This window comes from Giraffa tippelskirchi, chromosome X (assembly GCF_054371585.1).
Source record: "Giraffa tippelskirchi isolate mGirTip1 chromosome X, T2T-mGirTip1v1.2.pri, whole genome shotgun sequence".
Classification (NCBI taxonomy): Eukaryota; Metazoa; Chordata; class Mammalia; order Artiodactyla; family Giraffidae; genus Giraffa; species Giraffa tippelskirchi.
In genome coordinates this window covers 138,404,861-138,425,648 of record NC_137289.1, presented here as the reverse complement: position 1 = coordinate 138,425,648, position 20,788 = coordinate 138,404,861, and the positions used below count along the sequence as shown (strand labels likewise).

The following is a 20,788-nucleotide window of genomic DNA, read 5'->3' as shown; positions in this document are numbered from 1 at the left end:
ACTTCCTTCTCTTAATTCTCTTACTATAATGTTTCCTGAAAATTATCCTCAGTTGACTTAAAAGTCAGTTGCTAAATGCTTTTCTGCCCTTATTTACCAAAATTCATTCTGTATTTTGTACTGACCAGATTATTTATGCAAACGGTGGGTGGCTCGGTCTTGCCTATGCAAAGCCTGGTCCCCTTGGAAGCAGTCATGTGACCAGAGCCCATTACTTGAGTGCTTCCCTTTATCTCTTTGCTGGCAGCAGGGCAGGGTTGGGGCAGACAGCTGCAGCTCACGGGCCAGTGCAGCCTGTCCCAGATCTGCAGCTCTGGGCTTGTCTTCCAGGCTGAAAAGCAAAGCCTGTTTGAGTTATTTCTTTGTGTGTATGTGTATGTATTTGTTTTTTGATTTATTTAATCAAGAGCTCTCCCTGCACAGAGCTGTAGAGATGTGAGATGTATGGAGTATGTATTGTGTGTGTGTGTGTAGGGAGATACTCCAGAGAGAGCTGAAATTGTACCTCTTTTCTTTCAGATCTCTGCATCCCTCAGAGAAGTTTTTTCCTGATTTTGTTTCTCTTGAAGTGCCTGGGGTGAGGATAAACCTCTACATTGGCCAAGCAGAAGAAACAGGTAATATATTTGTTTGTTCTTAGGTATTTTGGGCAAGCAGAAGTCTACATTATAAACATACGTTGTGTAGCAACGGAAAGGGAAATGTGCACTCCTTGAAGTTTATTTTATTGCCTTGCATTTTCTCAGAATGATTTTTCTTGAAGATGGTGATTGCAAATCAGTTGTCATTGTCTTGCCAAAGATGTACAGGTGACTTTGCATTCTGAAGCAGGGTAGCCTATTTCAAATGAACTCGATATTTGGGAAAACTCTGTGGTCACTTGGGTGAGAGCTAAAAAATGAGGGAAGGGATACTTTGAGAAACTCTTCCAGACCCTTCATAGGCATCGCCCACTGCACAACTGAAGATTCAGAAATTTTCTTTGCCCTCTTGTTGTTGCACAGGACCACAGGATTTCCATCTGTCTGTAAAAAAGGGACACGGAATCCCTTGCAATGTTCAAGATTTCTTTTTGGTGATTTTGTGCTTCTGTAGATCAAATTGGATCCTGAAACCAAAGCACAGCTAACTTTTTGGTGGATAGACATTTTTTTTTAAGCATTAAATAGAATGGGTCTTCAGTCCTGCCACTGATCAGCTGTGCCATGGAGTCTCATATTTAATTTCTCAATCTCAGTTTTTTCATCTTAATACAGAGTGATGATACTCCTTGAAAATTGCTGTGACGATTAACTGGCATAATAGAAATATAAAGTATCCACTGTGCTGGGTAAATAGTCCCTTAATAAATAGTAGTGATTTTAACTGTTATTGTTACTGGTAAAGCATTTTTTCTTTACCAGTAATAATAAAAAAGCTCTCTTGGGGAAAAAGGGTCCATTTCTTTGTGAGTCTACAGTTATCCCAGAACCAGTAGACACCCACAGGGTTTAGTCTCTGGGGGGTCCCCGGACAGTGCATTCTGAAGAAACAGATAAGAGCAAACAGGTTTTGTTTCAACACTTTGACCACAATGGGTACCACTCATGCATGGCTCTTCTTAACCCCTCAGTTAAGAAGAATTGCTCTGTTCCAGTTGTGTTTTTCCATCATCCATCTTCTCATTAGTCTTTAGTACAAGTCTGTAAGGTAAGTGTTTTTATCCCTATTTTCTTATGAGAAAACTGAGGTACAGAGGAATTAATGACGAGCTGAGAAAAATTTAAACTCTGGTTTGCCTGACTTCTAAACCTTGGTCTCCATTGGGCCAGCATTAGCAGTTATGAATGATAGATGTTCTTGAAATACTTCACCTCAAGAGGGTCCCCTGCTTGGCTGTTTGGGAAAGAGTGAACACTCTAGCTTTTTCTTAGAGATTCATGTTAGAGGTACACGTTGACATTCAGAAGGTTCTGGGAAGTCCTGCAGTGAAGGAACCTGTTGAATACTGCTTCTCCTGAACTTATTTGATGGTGGGGCTTTTTTTTTTTTGGTCTAATTTCTAGAATCATAAACCACATAGAATTCTCCCACAAACGTTCTTTGGAAAACCTGGCACTTGGCCTAGCTGCCTCCTGATTACAATCCTATCTGGGAGAACAGCACACCCCCTTGGATAGCTTCTGGTGGTCAGTATGGTTTCCTCATTTTTCTTCCCCTTTCATGGACCCAGGCATAATCATCAGCTTAGTCTTACAGAATTCCCCTTATTCATTGAAGACCCCAGACAGGAGCACATGCTTACAGGGTTATACTGGAAGGGTAGTGGTGGAATAGGCCCTTCTAGAGCAGTCTGCCAGGAACTCCTCTACCCCCTCTATGCCCCTTCATCATCTTTAGTCCACAGACCTCAGGCTGTAGAACCTCTGTTTCAGCGGATGCCAAAAAGCATGCTGCAGCAGAGTGAGCCTGAAGAAGTTTCTGTGCTCTTGTCTCACGCTCCGAGAGGAGAGAATTAAACAATTAGACGTGCTCACCTCCCACAATGGGGACTGGGGTTTGTTGCCAGTTGATGATTGTGGGTTATGAATTTGGGGTTCTCGGGGCCAGAGCTAGAGTACAGATTTCTCACAGAAGTCAGCATCTCTAGGAAAAGCTGAGTTTCTCGCATGGGAAACCATGCAGTTCACATCTAGAATGCCAGAGCTGGAGCAGAATCAAGGTCATGGTGGCTGAGGAATGCGTGGGCGTTCAGTAGAGATGCATCACTGTCTCGATGGACATGGGTTTGGGTAGACTCTGGGAATTGGTGATGGACAGGGAGGCCTGGCATGCTGCGATTCATGGGGTCGCAAAGAGTTGGACACGACCGAGCGACTGAACTGAACATACAGTTGAACATGTACTTGCCATATGACATAGCAACTCTACCCCCTGGATATTTACTCTAAAGGAATGAAAGCTTATATTCATATAGAAACCTGTACTCAAGTTCATGTGGTCAAATACTTAAAACAGCCCGAATGTCCTTCAGTGGGTGAGTCAGTCAGTTCAGTCACTCAGTCATGTCCGACTCTTTGTGACCCCATGAACCGAAGGCAATGGCACTCCACTCCAGTACTCTTGCCTGGGAAACGCCATGGATGGAGGAGCCTGGTAGGCTGCAGCCCATGGGGTCGCAAAGAGTCAGACACGACTGAGTGACTTCACTTTCACTTTTCACTTTCATGCACTGGAGGAGGAAATGGCAACCCACTCCAGTGTTCTTGCCTGGAGAACCCCAGGGACAGAGGAGCCTGGTGGGCTGCCGTCTATGGGGTCACACAGAGTCGGACACCCCTTTCAGGCCCTAAGGCATCATTTCTTCAGACTCCTTTAGCACACTATGTACTTATCTCACGCTGACAGAGGGCAGGGAAGGGAAGGAGCTTAGATTGCCCCACATAATGGAAAATTCCCAGATCATTTTTATCAGCTTTATACCACCCAGGGTTGTCTTCAAAGGCACTTACACTGCTTCCAAACATGTGTGATTGCAGTCTAGGTCGGGTAGTGTGTGGGAGTAGTGAGTGGCACCTGGCCATAACCATCTCTTGTTTTGGTGGGAAATAAAATGGGGTGACTCTTCTTTGTTTTGTTTTACCTGTTACCTGAGGAAATTAAATTATTATCAATTAATAATGTAAAAATTCTAATAGCAAATTATTTTTTCTAAATAACCCAAAATTCTCAAACAATTCTCATTTCTTTCTGTCATGATTTAAAATTTTTCTTTAAAAATGAATATATAAGTACTACCCATTTTCTGGTTTAATAAAAGACTTTTGTGTAATTAAATAGCATGTATTTGTGCATGAAATGATGGACTAAGAATTACTTTTAGCATTCATTTTTTAAAGGGCCCTGGATTACAATTATTTGTTCCCTTATTCATTCATTCATTCACTTGGCATTTTTCAAACACCTGCTATGTGAAAGGCACTGTGTAGGTGCCAGAGATTCAAGGAGTATTTAGAAAGAAAGATATCCATGGAGCTTACAATCTAGCAGAAATATACTCAAGTTTGATGCTTTTTAGTTCTTAGTGAATCTTTTATATGGACTTTTGTTTGTTGTATAATGATTTGACTGAGAAGTGGCTGAGAACCAAATGCCTTCAGAGAGAGAAATTTTTTTCCTAGGGGAAAAACTGAGTTTGAAGTATATCACTTCCTGTCATTGCATCAGTGTTGCCTACTCAGTGTCTAACTCTGTGTATTCATAAAATGGGGTAGAAAAAAGTAGTATAAAAATGGAAGCAGAGCCCAAGGGAGATATGCAGAGCACTGTTCCTCAGACTGAGATATGGGGAGTGCTTGTGTCAAAGTCCTATGAAGGGTGCACTTTTAATTGCAAATTCCTAGGCCCACTTGGACGGCTTGAATCCAAGTATTGGCAGTAAAGCCTGGGAGTGTGCCTTTTAAAATAATCTCCCTGGTAAGTTTTGCAGTACTCATGTAGGAGAGCATGGATCTAGGCACATGGAGAAACTCACTAGGACCAAATGTCCTACTTCAAAGGTTGAGGAAAAACCCAGCAGACATGCTCTCATAGGCACTGCAGATAACCTTTGAGAAATGTCTGCGGACGGAGAGAATAGAGGCAATGGGTAAATAGTGCTTCAGTTTCAAAAACAAGAAAAGAGTAGATCCCAGAAGCCACTGCCTTATAAGCCTGACATGACCTCTGGAAAAATTCTGTTCCAAACAGATGGAGTCAAAGCATTTAGAGGAAAATATGATCATCACTAGGCATCATTGTGGGTTTGCTGGAACATTGTTTCCAGTAGAGAACGTCAGGCTCTGCTGCACATTAGAAGTACCTGGGGAGCTTTTAATACTCTTGATGCCCAAACTGCGCTCAATACCAGTGACATCAGAATCTCTGGGAATGGGGCCCAGGCATCACTATTCTTCACATCGCCAGAGACTCTTAATTTGGTGAGGTGGCCTCTGAGCATTGAGTTTTTAAAGCTTCCCAGGTAATGCTAATATGCAACAGGGTTTGACAGCCAGTTTGTCTATGTGATGTTAGGTAAGTATCTTGGTTTTCTTGCACTGTGTGTAAATTCTAGGTAATTTTTAAAGTCTCTGCAACCTTTAAAGCGGCTGCCCAGGTGGTGTTAGTGGTAAAGAACTCACCTGCCAATGCTGGAGACATAAGAGATGCAGGTTCAATCCCTGGGTGGGGAAGATGCCCTGGAGGGTAGCATGGCTATCCACTCCAATGTTCTTGCCTGGAGAATCCCATGGACAAAGGGGCCTGGAGGACTACAGTCCATGGGGTCGCAAAGAGTCAGACATGACTGAAGCGACTTAGTACGCATACATGCACCACCTTTAAATGTCTATGATTCTGTTACTAAATAAAAATAATGGCAAAGTGTTTTCCTTTCTTTCTTCCTCCCTCCTTCCTTCCTCTCCTCCTCTTCTTTATCTTCTGCTGTTGCTGGCTAGCCTGGAATATGTGTGTATGTGTGTGTGTGTGTTAGTTGCTCAGTTACGCCTGACTCTTGCGACCCCATGGACTGTAGCCCTTCAGGCTCCTCTGTCCATGCATTTCCCAGGCAAGAAGACTGGAGTGGGTTGCCATTCCCTTCTCCAGAGGATCTTCCCGACCCAGGGCTCAAAGCCAGGTCTCCTGCACTGAAGGTAGATAGGTTCTTTACCGTCTGAACCATGAGGGAAACCCAGCCCAGAATGTAAAGTGTCAAGTTATATATCTTAATTTCATTAAAATATTTAGCGAAATTTCCCAATACATCTTATAGATAAGTAAGTGGATACTTATGATGGGTAAATTTACCACCTAACTAAATGAGTGTGCTGGGAGAGTGTGACTGTAATGGGTCTGTACTAACCCTGGAGATTGGTCTGGAGTGGAATGCCACAAGGGTTTTCTGCCCTTGAAGCTGACCCTCTTAACATTTTTTACTCATGATGTAGATAAGAGAGATATGTAAGAAATGCCAATCGAATTTGGAAATAACCCAAAGTTTAAGACGGTTAATTAATTCCATAACCCATAGTTTAGGAGGGTTAATTAATTCCATAATAGAATCAAGCCTAGCTCTGATCAGAATATCTGTTTATTAAGGTTATAGTTGTTTTAAAAATATTTCCATAATTCAAATATTTTGTTCATTTCTTTCTGCCCCTTTCTTTCATTGATTCACATTTTGAAGCTTTTAGTGTAGTACTAAAAGAAAAATAGGCAGGCTTGGCAGAGTCCCAAGTCAGTTGTTCTCTTTGTTACTATCAAGAAATGCAAATGGATTAGCTCAGCTGGTTTGGAGCATCATGAAATAAAGGAAACATCATCCCACAAGTCATGAGGTGGGGTTACTACAGAAAGGAATTTAGTTGAAAACTCCCATGGGATGATTGTGAACGATCCAATATAGCAGTCTCAGCTAACCCATCCAAAGGCCTGGTGAGTGTGAGGGCAGACTTTGGAGGGGCTTCAGAAATGCCTGGAGAGCTTGTTTGAAAAAGGCATTTTTCTAGGGAGGACTTCAGCCTCTGTCTTTTTTAAGCGAGTATGCCGATTGATTCTGAGAAACAGTGTCTGAGAACTCATGGTCGACTAAAAAAGATGCACAGCATGAGAGTTGTGAGCTAAGTTTTATTGGGGGCAAAATGAGGACTGCAGCCCAGGAGATAGCACCTCAGATAGCTCTGAGAGACGGCTCCAGAGAGGCAGTGGGGCAAGGTCAATATATAAGATTTTGGTGAATGGGGAGTTTAACGCAATCAAACACTTAATTTATAAAAGGTTTTTTGCTAGTCATGAGCAGATGTCATCATAAGGGGATTTAGTGCTTTTCTGGGCTTTTCTAGATATGAAGAGATGCAAGGATTGGGATCATCAAATCAATTCCTGAAAATATCTGACTATCTAGAGGCCTGTTCCACTAGTTTCCCTGGAGCACAGAGTGCCTCACTCTCCACCCTGAACTCTCTTCAGGGTGTGTCGAAGGTCAACAGCCACAGCAGCACAGGATTCAGTCCCTGCAGAAGCGGACTGCATTGCCCTTGACAAGCGCCAATTTGTAGTTGACATCATTTTTATTTGAATTTTGGCATAATTGTATAAATGTGTTGCCTCATAGTCATTTTCCAATTTGTGTATTTAAAAGCCTAGATAGATATATTAATAACTATTTTGAGCTTAAAACCAAAGCTGTTAATTTGTGTCAGATCCTTCATATTGTATTACCTATATTTCAATTATAAAATTGTTTGCTCTTAAATTTCCATCTTTCTTTTCATTTTAATGCTTTATTTTATAGAGTATTGATCTGACCTAGACACGGGCAAGATATAATTTATGTGTTGCAGAAAAGCAGCCTATATCTGCTGTGTTGCTGCTGCTGTGTTTTGGAAAATAAATCAGGATTAGATTATGTCTGATCACTTTCCACATCACATGATGAACAGCAGTTGAGGAGAAGCATAAAATGAATCCTGCTGAGCAGCCCTTAGATACCTTGTTGTTAACGGGCACTTTCCTCCCTCCCTTGTGTGTCCTCCTCATCAGGATCTGTGACCCAGGTGAATCAGTCAGGAGGGGCTCTTCACAGCGCAAAGGGAAGCACTTTTCACACTGTTTTAGAATGAGAAGTTGAATTCATGAACAAACGTAATTTAGAAGACATGGGCTGTGGTACTTCATCTGCAACAAAAGACAAGAAATCTGAGAAAGGTGAGTGCCAGGAGTGTGCCTGTCTTCCTGAATGAAAAGGGGAGGGCGAGCTGGGTTCACCCTCTGCCCCTTTCTCAATTACTCACATGGTTCTCAAGCTGCCCAGAGAGATTTTGCACCAGACATCATCACTTGAACTGAAGGTTAAATATTGGGATAATGTTGGAAACTACCTTTAGGAAGATGTAGCTCTGAATTTATAATGTGCCATAAAGTATTATCTGAGAGATATTTTATGTTTGATTTGATTTCAGTTGAAAATGTACCAATATAAAATCTCAATTTAAAACTCAGTGGCAGGGAACAAGAAAGCCTCTCTGTAAATTTATATCTGTTTATTCAATACACTTATAAATAGCTCTATCCATACCTACATGACATGTGGTAGCATCATTGAATTTTTATTAGATTTTATAACTCAATGATCAGATTATTATTTATAGCTGTTCAGTACAGAACTTCATGGAAAAAAAAAAGAACTTCATGAGATTTGCTTCATGTTTTTAGAATGTTCTAGGTAGAATTTGAGAAATGCTAGATCATCTGCTTCCCAAAAAGTGTGTTGTTTCTAAATAGATGATGTGCCCCCTCACTACCCTCCATGTAATTAGAGGCTTCTGTATTTCCTTTGTTTACTTTGTACTGAGGTTCTTTCTCATAGATACTAGAATCTAGTTGAAACTCACTTAAATGTTTCTTTAATAGACATAGTCTCCACATGCAAATTAAACCCAAAACAAGCAGGCTAGGATGATTGTGTGAATAACTTGCTCTTAAACTCCATTCCTGTGTTATCTTGGTTATATTAATAGATAATTTTCCCAGTTTCTATTCAACATCTTTGTTTTAGCAGTTCACCCAGGCTTAACATGCATAGTTTAGGATACAGAGTATTCTATCCTAATTAATGTGGGATGTTTTCCTTTGGAAATCAAATGCTGATCTCCCTCCCAGCTGACTTAACGCCAGTGAGTTAGCAAATTAATCCTTGACAGTAGAGCAATAGAGATGCACTAAGTCTTTGAAATCTGTAAGCATGTCATGAAATAAATCTTTCAAGAGCTCCAGCTGAACTAATTCCATGGTAGTAATTTATTATGAGAGTAGAAATTACCCAGAGTTTTAAAAATGTAGCCAGATTTCTTAGGTTAAAAAAAAAAAGCCAAGCCCAACATGTAAATGTAGATTCTTTTTCTGAAATGCGTTTCAACTTTTAAAATGTTACATGTAAATGAAAACATTAATTTTGAATTTTCGATTGCTGTTTCTTGTAAATAATTTATTGAGATGAAATTCATGTAAGACAGAATTAACCATCTGAACAGTTCAGTGGCATGTACACAAAGTTGTGTAACTACCACTTTCTGCTGCTGCTAAGTCGCTTCAGTCGTGTCTGACTCTGCAACCCCATAGACGGCAGCCCATCAGGCTCCGCCGTCCCTGGGATTCTCCAGGCAAGAATACTGGAGTGGATTGCCATTTCCTTCTCCAGTGCATGAAAGGGAAAAGTGAAAGTGAAGTCGCTCAGTCGTGTCCGACTCTTAGCGACCCCATGGACTGTAGCCTACCAGGCTCCTCCGTCCATGGAATTTTCCAGGCAAGAGTACTGGAGTGGGGTGCCATTGCCTTCTCCAACTACCACTTTCATCTAGTTCTCAAACTTTTCCATCACTGCAAAGTAAAGTAAAATCCCTTATTTATTAATCAGTTTCTCCACATTTCCCTCTTCCCCCAGACCCTAGCAACTGCCAATCTGTATTCTTTTTCTATGAATTGACCTGTTCTGGACATGTCATGTAAATAGAATCATAGATGATATGACCTTTTCCTCTGGCTTCCTTTACTTAGCATAATGTTTTTGAGGTTCATCCATGTTGTAGCATGCATCAATATTTCATTCCTTTTTAAGGCTGGATAATATTTAATCATGTGTATGTATTACATTTTTTTGGTAACACATTTTTTAGTCCATTCATTTGATGGACATTGGGTTTTTTCCACCTTTTTAGCTATTGTGAATAGTGCTACTATGCACTTGAGTGTATGTATACTTATTTGAGTCTGTGTTTTCAGTTCTTTTGGGTATATACCTAGTAGTGAAATTTCAGGGTCATTTGGCAATTTTGTGGTTAACTTTTTAAGGAAATGGCAAACTGTTTTCCTGGATCACTTTTTAATAATAGCTTTATTGAGATATAATTCACATACTACACAATTCACCAGTTTAAAGTGTAAAATTCAGTGACTTTTTTGGTATATTGATACAGCTATATAAACCATCACCACAGTCAATTTTGGAACATTTTCATCCGCCTGCTCACCAAACCAGTAGCAGTTACCCTCCTACCCTATACTTCCCCAGCCCTAGGCAGTCACAAATTTACTTCTGTCTATAGATTTGGGCTGTTCTGGACATTTCATATAGACATAATCAGACAATATGGGTTCTTTCATGTTTGACTTCTTTTATTCAGCATAGTGTTTCAGAGTTTATCCATGTCATGTCATGAATCAGAACTTCATTCCTTTGTATTGCTGAATAATATTCCATTGTATGAATATGTAACCTTGTATTCATCCATTCATCAATTAATGGGTATTTGGATTGTTTCTACTTTTTTACTATAGTAAGCAATGCTACTATGAACATTCACATACAAGTTATTGTGTAAATACATGTTTTCAGTTCTCTTGGTTATAGACCTTTGAGTAGAACTGCTGGGTCATATGGTAGCTCAATGTTTAACATTCTGAGAAACTTCTAAACTTGTTTTCCCAAGTGGCTGCACCATTTTGTATTCCCATCAGTAATGTATGAGTGTTCTTATTTCTCCATATCCTCAGCCACACTTGTTATTGTATTTCCTTTTGATTACAACCATCCTAGTGGGTATGGAGTGGTATCTCATTAGGTTTTTATTTGCATGCCCCTAATGACTAAAGATGCTGAGCATCTTTTCATGTGTTTATTAGCCATTTGTAGAACTTCTTTGGAGAAATGTCTGTTCAGATCATTTGCTAATTTTTTAATTATTTTTTGTAAGAGTTTAAAAATATATTCTAGTTACAAGTTCCTTATCAAAAGTGTGATTTGCAAATATTTTTACCCATTCTGTGGGTTGTCTTCTCATTTTCTTGATAATGTTCTTTGAAGCACAAAAGTTTTAATTTTGATGAAGTCCAGTTTATTTTCTTTGGTACTTGTGCTTTTGGGTCAAATCCAAGATTATTTGTACTTCTGTTTTCTTCTGAGAATTTTTAAATAATTATTTATTTATTTATTGGCTATACTGGGTCTTCTTTACTATGTGCTGGCTTTCTCTAGTTGCATTGAGCAGGGGCTACTCTCCAGTTGTGGTTTGCAGGCTTCTCATTGCAGTGGCTTCTCTTGTTGCAGAGCACAGGCTGTACGTGCATGGGTATCAGTAATTGTGGCTCCAGGATTCTAGAGCGCAGGCTCTGTAGTTGTAGCGCGTGGGTTGAGTTGCCTTGCGGCATGTGGGATCTTCCCAGACCAGGGATCGAACCTATGTCCCCTGCATTGGCAGGTGGATTCTTAACTATTGGATCGCCAAGGATGCCCAAGAATTTTATATTTTTAGCTCTTCCATTTAGTTCTTGATCAATTTTGAGTTAATTTTCATATATGGTGTGACGTAGGGATACAAATTTGTCCTTTGGATGTGAATAGTTGTCCCAACACCATTTGTTGAAAAGACTATTCTTTCCCCATTGAATGATCTTGGCACTCTTGCCAAAAGTCAGTTGACCATAAATGTCAGGGTTTTATTTCTGGACTCTCAATTCTATTCCATTGATCTATATGTCCAATCCTGTGTCCTGGCTGGACCATCCAATATGTCCAGCCAATACCACACCATCTTGATTACTGTAGATTTTGTAGAAAGTTTTGAAATTGGAGGTGTGAATCCTTCAACTTTGTTTCTCTTTTTCAAGATTGTTTTGGCTTCCTGGGTCCCTTGCATTTCCATATGAATTTTAGAATCAATTTCTTAAAAGAAACCAGCTGGAATGTTGGTGTGGATTATGTTGAATCTGTAGATCAATTTGGAAAGTATTCTTAAACAGTTAAATCATCTGATTCATGAACATGGGGTATCTTTCCACTTACTTAGGTCTTTAATTTCTTTCAATGATGTTTTGTAGTATTCAGAGTTTAAGTTTCACTCTTCTTTTGTTAAATTTAACCTAAGTATTTATTCTTTTTGATGCTATTGTAAATGAAATTGTTTTCGTAATTTCATTTTTGGGTTGTTCATTGCAAGTGTACGGAAAAACAGTTGTTCTTTGAATGTTGATTGATCTTATATCCTGAGACTTTGCTAAGCTCATTTATTAACTCTAATAGATTTTAGTGGATTCCTTAGAATTTCTATTTATAAATCATGTCGTCTGCAAATAAAGGTAGTTTTGCTTCTTCCTTTCTATTCTTTGCCTTTGATTTCACTTTCTTGCTTGACTGTCCTGGCTACAATCTCTGTTACTGTTAAATAGAAATTCAAGAGTAGGCTTCCTTGTCTTGTTCTTGCTCTTAGGGGGAAAGCATTCAGTCTTTCACCTTTAAGTGTGATATTAGCTGTGACGTTTCTTTTTTTATGGATGCTCTTTATCAGGTTGAGGAAGTTCGTTCCTAATCCTAGTTTATTGATTTTTTTAAATTAAAAAATGGTATTTAATTTTGTCTAATGCTTTATCTGCAAGTGTTGAGATGATCGTGTAGTTTTGCTTTTTATTCTGTGTTATTGAGTACATTAATTGAATTTCAGCTATTGAACTAACTTTGTATTCCTGACATAAATCCCACTTGATCATGGTATATAATCTCTTTTATATGTTACTGGATTCAATTTGCTAGTATTTTGTTTAGGATTTTTGCTTCTATATTCAAAAAATATATTGGTCTCTATTTTCCTTTTCCTTTGATGTCTTTGTCTGAATTTGATATCAGGGTAGTACTAGTCTTATAGAATGAGTTGGAAAGTATTCCATCTCTTCTATAGTTTAAAAGAGTTTGTGAAGAATTAGAATTAATTCTTTAAATGTTTGGTAGTATTTGTCAGTGAAGCCATCTGGGCATGGGCCTTTCTTTGTGGGTAGTTTTTTGATTACTTTTTCTACTCTTTCCTTGTTATAGTAGAGTGTATTGTCATATTTTCTATTTCTTCTTGAGTCATTTTCAGTAGTTTGTGTCCTTTGAAGAACTGGTTCATTTCATCTGAGTTATTTCTTAGCATATACTTGTTCAGAGTATTCCTTTATTGTTTTTAGTCTTCCATTATCTTTTGTTGAATATATCAATCAATGTTTATTATAAATTCCATAGTAATCTGTTGAAAACTGATAGTGTGTTTATTTATATTTACCATAAAAAGTTTTTCTCATTCAAAAATATTATAAGATTGAGAAAGCAACTGGAAATAATCATTCATCATTCTGCTACCCATTTTTTTTTTTGATATAGTGTATATTTTTGATCATCCTAAATAAATAGTAATTTTTTTATAGCCTTGCTTCTGGCACTGAGACATTATTGTATAAACATTTCTCAAATTGTTACGCTTTGTAAACATCATTTTAGCCATTGCTAAATGTTTCATTAGTGGATAGGCCATAATATAATTAATTGTTCCTCAATATTTGACATTTAGGATTGAAGAATTTCTTCATGTAAAGATTTTTCCTTATTTTGGATTATTTCCATATCTAGGTGATTTGACATGAAATTTCTGTGTCAAGGGCTATGAATGTTTTGAAAGGTTTCTTGATAGAAAAAAATAGTTATTATTTCCTTATTACTAACTGTATTATGGAGAATATTGACAATATTCTACATATATTTTATCTAGTCCTTGCAATAAACCTGAGTAAAGTGTTATCATTACTTTTTGTACTGAGGAAGAATCTTGTGCTCAGTGATTAGGTAAGTACTTGTCAAGGTTATCCCCGAGTTGGGGTTTGAATCCAAGGAGTTCTGAATACAGTGTTTTTTGCCATCAACTATTACACCCTTTCATGGTGCCTTCCAAAATTGCTGTTCTTAGAAACTAGCTAAACATATGCATGTAAAGTACCTTTTATTTGCATAGTGCTTTTATAGTTGGACAAAATCTTTCACATATGTTTGATCTTCACAACCTGTGAAGGATTGTTCTCACTTTGCAGAAAAGGAAGCTGAGGCTTTGAGAGGCAAAGTGATTTGCTTAAGAAGACATAACTAGTAAGTGGCAGAGCCAGGCCTAGAGCTTACTTCTGACTAGTGTGAAGGATTTTTTCCCCACCTTGGTCATTGAGCCCCATCACAGCATTCTGCCTCCAGAGTATCATGGCATTTTTGAGAAAGAATAGCGTACATATAAAATTGAGGCTATCCCTTTCTTGTGGGCTATCTGCCTTCCATGTAGAGAAGTAGCATTATTGTTGTGTTATTGTTGTTGTTAGTTTGATTCTTTTGTGATATGCACTATGGGAGAGAATAGTTGTTGCCAAAACTCTTGGAGGAAGCTTTGATCAATTTCTTTTTCTTCATGAGGAAATGGAGACTTAGATTAAAGAGCTGCCCAAAGTCATGTACTAGTTGATGTCTGAATTGGAACCAGCTCTGACAGATACCAAAGTTCATGCTCCTTTTGATATAGTGCCCTGACATGTAAAACTGGAATTTATCCAAAAAACCAGAAATTAAACATTGCAGTTTCCTTCTCCTGAACTTTACTTTACACTTAAAATTTTATATTGATGGGTTTTGAATGAATAATCTATTACCTTTTTTTTTTTCCTGTAGAGCACTTTGAAAACACTATATTTTCTTTTATTTCTTCCCTTGAGACCACTTAGAAATGCATTTATTCATTTATTTTAAGTGCTAGGGCTCCTACAAAGGCTATCTAGCGTTTTTGGCTTTGAAATTTGATGCTTTTAAGCTATGACAAATGGAAATTTTCTCTAATGGATATTGTTCTTTTAAAAAATATTTGTCCTCTATTTTTGTCTAAAAATGTAAAAATACTAAATAGCAATCTGTTAGAAAAATAAAATTCAACATAGCAAATTTGAAGATCTAATTGGCTTTATTGAATGATTCATGAATCAGGCAGCATTCCATCTACAAAACAGAAAAGAACTTCAAAAAGCTGCAGAAAAGGAGAGGTTTCTAAAGACAGAAAGGGAGTGGGACAAGGAAACCATAAATGAAAAGAATTATTTCAGGCAAGGTCAACTTCCTTTGGGGAAAAACAGGGGTCTATCAGGTTGATTACCTCACTAGTGTTGGCCAGGAAATTCTAGACAGGTTAAGATTACATTCCTAGGAGAGGCTGAAAATGCAATTAGGTTAGGTACTAAGTTTCTGTTTGCTGACATGGAGCTTAGCAAAAGTGACTCCATTTGGGGCCTGTTGCCTCTTTTTTTTTTTTTTTTTTTTACCAATTCCCCTGTTTTCATCAGACTCTCAGCCTGAGAGATATGAAACAAAAGAAAACATTAGTACCACTCCCAGCTAATCTCTGAGTTCTTGCAATTTTTGTTGATCTTTTGTGTGCTATTCACAGGTCAGTGTTATTTGCTTAATCTCTGTGATATGCACAGGCCATGACTTCACGTTCACAATTTTTAAGTCTGTAATTTTCTTTATTCCTTTTCTGATGTTCCAGTGTTATAGAGTTCATTTGCTTAGTGATGAGTGGCTGCAATCATTCTTTTAAAGCTTTTGAGAGGGTACAGTGTTCCAGGGAGACTACTGTGATAATGATAAGCAGGATAATTCCCAGTGTTTGCAGTGTACTTCAGAACCATGGTGCCCAAGACTCAAACCAATCAAAATCAAATAACTCAAGGAAAGACTCTATTGAAAGATTTACCTTTTTAAGTGACTTGTTCTGTAATCTTATGTAGCTGAGTTTCAACTTTGCCAGAAATGTTAATCTATTTCAGTTCAGTTCAGTTCAGTTGCTCGGTCGTGTCTGACTCTTTGCAACCCCATGAACTGCAGCACTTTGCAACCCCATGAATTGCAGCACGCCAGGCCTCTCTGTCCATCACCAACTCCCGGAGTCCACCCAAACCCATGTCCATCGAGTCGGTGATGCCATCCAACCATCTCATCCTCTGTCGTCCCCTTCTCCTCCCGCCCCCAATCCTACCCAGCATCAGGGTCTTTTCCAATGAGTCAGCTCTTCGCATCAGGTGGCCAAAGTATTGGAGTTTCAGCTTCAACATCAGTCCTTCCAATGAACACCCAGGATTGATCTCTTTTAGAATGGATTGATTGGATCTCCTTGCAGTCCAAGGGACTCTCAAGAGTCTTCTCCAACACCACAGTTCAAAAGCATCAATTCTTCGGCTCTCAGCTTTCTTCACTGTCCAACTCTCACATCCATACATGACCACTGGAAAAACCATAGCCTTGACTAGACGGTTTTTTGTTGGCAAAGTAATGTCTCTGCTTTTAAATATACTATCTAGGTTGGCCATAACCTTCTTTCCAAGGAGTAAGCGTCTTTTAATTTCATGGCTGCAATCACCATCAGCAGTGATTTTGGAGCCCAAAAAAATAAAGTCTGACACTGTTTCCACTGTTTCCCCATCTATTTCCCATGAAGTGATGGGACCAGATGCCATGATCTTAGTTTTCTGAACGTTGAGCTTTAAGCCAACTTTTTCACTCTCCTCTTTCACTTTCATCAAGAGGCTCTTTAGTTCTTCTTCACTGTCTGCCATAAGGGTGGTGTCATCCACATATCTGAGGTTATTGATATTTCTCCCAGCAATCTTGATTCCAGCTTGTGTTTCTTCCAGCCGAGCGTTTCTCATGATGTACTCGGCGTATAAGTTAAATAAGCAGGGTGACAATATACATCCTTGACGTACTCCTTTTCCTATTTGGAACCAGTCTGTTGTTCCATGTCCAGTTCTAACTGTTGCTTCCTGACCTGCATACAGGTTTCTCAAGAGACAGGTCAGATGGTCTGGTATTCCCATCTCTTTCAGAATTTTCCACAGTTTATTGTGATCCACACAGTCAAAGGCTTTGGCATAGTCAATAAAGCAGAAATAGATGCTTTTCTGGAACTCTCTTGCTTTTTTGATGATCCAGCGGATATTGGCAATTTAATCTCTGGTTCCTCTGCCTTTTCTAAAACCAGCTTAAACATCTGGAAGTTCACGGTTCACGTATTGCTGAAGCCTGGTTTGGAGAATTTTGAGCATTACTTTACTAGCATGTGAGATGAGTGCAATTGTGTGGTAGTTTGAGCATTCTTTGGCATTGCCTTTCTTTGGGATTGGAACGAAAACTTACCTTTTCCAGTCCTGTGGCCACTGCTGAGTTTTCCAAATTTTCTGGCATATCAAGTGCAGCACTTTCACAGCATCACCTTTGAGGATTTGAAATAGCTCAACTGGAATTCCATCACCTCCACTAGCTTTGTTCGTAGTGATGCTTTCTAAGGCCCACTTGACTTCACATTCCAGGATGTCTGGCTCTAGGTGAGTGATCACACCATTGTGATTATCTGGGTCGTGAAGATCTTTTTTGTACAGCTCTTCTGTGTATTCTTGCCACCTCTTCTTACTATCTTCTGCTTCTGTTAGGTCCATACCATTTCTGTCCTTTATCGAGCCTATCTTTGCATGAAATGTTCCTTTGGTATCTCTAATTTTCCTGCAGAGATCTCTAGTCTTTTCCATTCTGTTGTTTTCCTCTATTTCTTTGCATTGATTGCTGAGGAAGGCTTTCTTATCTCTCCTTGCTATTCTTTGGAACTCTGCATTCAGATGGGAATATCTTTCCTTTTCTCCTTTGCTTTTCGCTCCACTTCTCTTCCCAGCTATCTGTAAGGCCTCCTCAGACAGCCATTTTGCTTTTTTGCATTTCTTTTCCATGGGGATGGTCTTGATCCCTGTCTCCTGTACAGTGTCACGAACCTCTGTCCATAGTTCATCAGGCACTCTGTCTGTCAGATCTAGTCCCTTAAATCTATTTGTCACTTCTACTGTCTACTCATAAGGGATTTGATCTAGATACATGTATCCATTCTCCCCCAAACTTCCTTCCCATCCAGGCTGCCACATAACACTGAGCAGAGTTCCCTGTGATAGACAGTAGGCCCTTGTTGGTTAACCATTTTAAATACAGCGGTAAACACCTTAGATCTTTTAATAGAGAAGATTCAGCTTTCTTTACTAATCAAAGACCTGATAAAGCCAACATGGCAAATTATTTTGTCAAAACACGGAATCTTTGTTTTCTAGGCAGATTACTTTAAAAGGTAAGGAAAAGCTTTTTTCAGTGTCTTACTAAGAGAAGACAGGGATTCCCTGGTGGCTCAGAGGGTAAAGAGTCTGCCTGCAATGTGGGAGACCTGAGTTCAATCCCTGGGTTAGGCAGATCCCCTGGAAAAGAAAATGGCAACCCACTCCAGTATTGTTGCCTGGAAAATCCATGGGTGGAGGAGGAGCCTGGCGGGCTACAGTTCATAAGGTCGCAAAGAGTCAGACACTACTGAGCAACTTCACTTTCACTTTCAAGAGAAGACAAAGAATCCAATAAAACCCGTCCTTTTAACAAAGAGAAAACCGAATTAAAAACTCATCTTTTTTAAAAATTAAATAAATTGATTTTAATCTTAGTCATCTTGACTACACATAAAATTGTTTTGTTAGATTTGGGGGTGGGGGCACAAAATTTTACAAAAACTGTTTTAACATTCAAATCTTGTCCTATTTTTTTTTTCTCTTTCTCCTGAAATAGCCTCGCTTTAGGATAAAGTTGCTTTCCTTTCCCTCAACAACATGTGTTTCCTTTCCTAATACCCTCTTTTGCTAAAAGCATACATCTTACTTTCTTTGTATACAGAGATAATTTCCCTGAGTTTTAGTAGCTTTCATTACATATATTAGAATTCTTAACCCTCAAAAACCTTAATTTTTGGTGAAAATAAAGAGGTAACCAATTATGAACTCTCTTTTAGCATTCTATGGTTTGGGAAATTTCTAAATACTTTTTATAATTTTTTACGCTTTTTATAATTAAATTTTCTCTCAGTAAATTTTTCAGTGTGGTAGAAGCTATGTTTAGTAGGAGACCCAAATATCTTTAGTTTCCCTGGAAAAGAAAGCCAAAAGTAGTAAACCTATGTTCAGTAATCAATATTTCATTATTTTACCTTGTTTGGAAATGATCTGGATATTCAGTGACTATCCATAATTTAATTTAATTTAACTTGGCAAAACTTTAAGGTTTCAAGTTACCAAAAAGATTTGGAGAAACCATTAAGGAAAGTTCACCTAAAAACTTTTATCCCATTTGCATCCATTCAGTTTATTTATTTCACTTAATTTATATAAGTGCTTCATTTCTTTGAGCCAGTTCAATAGAGCTCTGTTACATATTAATTTTGGCAGTACCCTCTGAAGGTAGAAAATACTGTACATCTATAATACACACATAGACACACATAAATAGACAGTTGCTAGCAGGGACCTTATAGCTTCTATTTTAAAATTACTGCCATGAATTGGATACAGTAATTCACTAGTTGTAAAATAAATTGAATCTAAATTGTTTTTCTGGTAGAGGAGAAAGGTAGAGCAAGCTAAGGTTATCTGCTCAGCTGGGTAAAGCACTTTTACTAATATTTTGGGGGGAAGACACTTAGAAGATTTTTTTATTTGCCTATTTTTTATTTGACTGTTTTCCCTTTCCTTTACCATAAGGAAATGGTCAAATGAAAAAGTTTGTAGAACATTTATATCTCAAAGGTACAGAAACAGAATGCAAGTTCTACTAAGGGGTACTTTGGTTTCCTAAGGCCAGATTGTTTTTTACAAAACTTACAAGCTTTTTGAGATAAATAGGGGAGGTTTAGTCAGTTTAGTCAGTTCAGTTGCTCAATCGTGTCTGACTCTTTGCGACCCCATGAACCGCAGCACACCAGGCCTCCCTGTCCATCACCAACTCCCGGAGTCCACCCAAACCCATGTCCATCGAGTCGGTGATGCCATCCAACCATCTCATCCTCTGTCGTCCCCTTCTCCTCCCGCCCCCAATCCTACCCAGCATTAGGGTCTTTTCCAATGAGTCAACCCTTCACATGAGGTGGCCAAAGTATTGGAATTTCAGCTTCAACATCAGTCCTTCCAATGAACACCCAGGACTGATCTCCTTTAGGATGGATCGATTGGATCTCCTTGCAGTCCAAGGGACTCTCAAGAGTCTTCTCCAACACCACAGTTCAAAAGCATCAATTCTTCGGCGCTCAGCTTTCTTTATGGGGACTGGTAAAAGGAATAGGTCGACTGTGAACTGCCTCTGGAGTTGTATTCCCAGTTTTACAAAGATTTATAAATAAGGATAGTTGCTTTCATTTCCTCAGGGAATTGGGTTGCAACTTAAAATGACATCATAGGCTGATCCTCCCATTCAGCTACATTATTCTTAATTTGCTTTCTTCTGTGTGTGTGTACACACACACCTACCCCCCACACCTGTCTATATATCAGGGACAAGATTTCTAACCTAGATGGAAATTAAAAGATTTCTGTTTTCTGGACTTAGAGCTATTTGCCTTTGAAAGGTTTTGGTAAATCCTTTCATAGAGGCTTTAGAAGGTTTTTCTTTCCCTCTGGGTACGTAGTTTCATTTTGGTTTAGTGGAGGAGATCTAAAAAAATATTCCTATCAGGCTCTGAATATCAGCTTTCACTTTCTGACCAACTTCTGACCATAGAGCTACTTTTAAAAAATCCTTTTAAATATATCTTGTCAGTTTTCACTTGGGACAAACAGTAAGCATTTCCCAATTTTCAGTTGGGACAGGCAGTAAATGTTGACAACCCCTTGGACTTAAGAGGCATCCCTATAGAAGGTACAAAATTTTTTAAATTTTTTTCTCTTTTTGGGTACTATAAGCAGTGATGTGGGAGAGCTGACTCTGGGAAGAATTCTCACCCTTAGCTGGCTTCTGCCAGTTTTCCCAGGATCCCATCTGCAGACTCTGAGGGGTATTTAAAGTAGAGGGTATAGCTCCAATATCTGCCAGACACCAAGA

At 38.7% G+C, this 20,788-nt stretch overlaps 1 protein-coding gene across 3 annotated transcripts in view; it reads left to right on the top strand.

The window, feature by feature from the left end:
* Positions 1–519: 519 nt before the first annotated feature.
* Positions 520–20,788, top strand: part of PPEF1 (protein phosphatase with EF-hand domain 1) — a 108,729-nt gene continuing 88,460 nt past the window's right edge. For 2 of the 3 annotated variants that reach the window (XM_081566540.1, XM_081566537.1), the window contains exons 1-2: positions 520–617; positions 7,558–7,722. In XM_081566540.1, the coding sequence (XP_081422666.1) occupies positions 7,650–7,722 (73 nt within the window). In that variant the 5' untranslated portion in view covers positions 520–617; positions 7,558–7,649. Of the gene's footprint in view, positions 618–1,612; positions 1,690–7,557; positions 7,723–20,788 lie in introns of all 3 variants that reach the window. The other variant, XM_081566538.1, reaches the window with a different exon arrangement.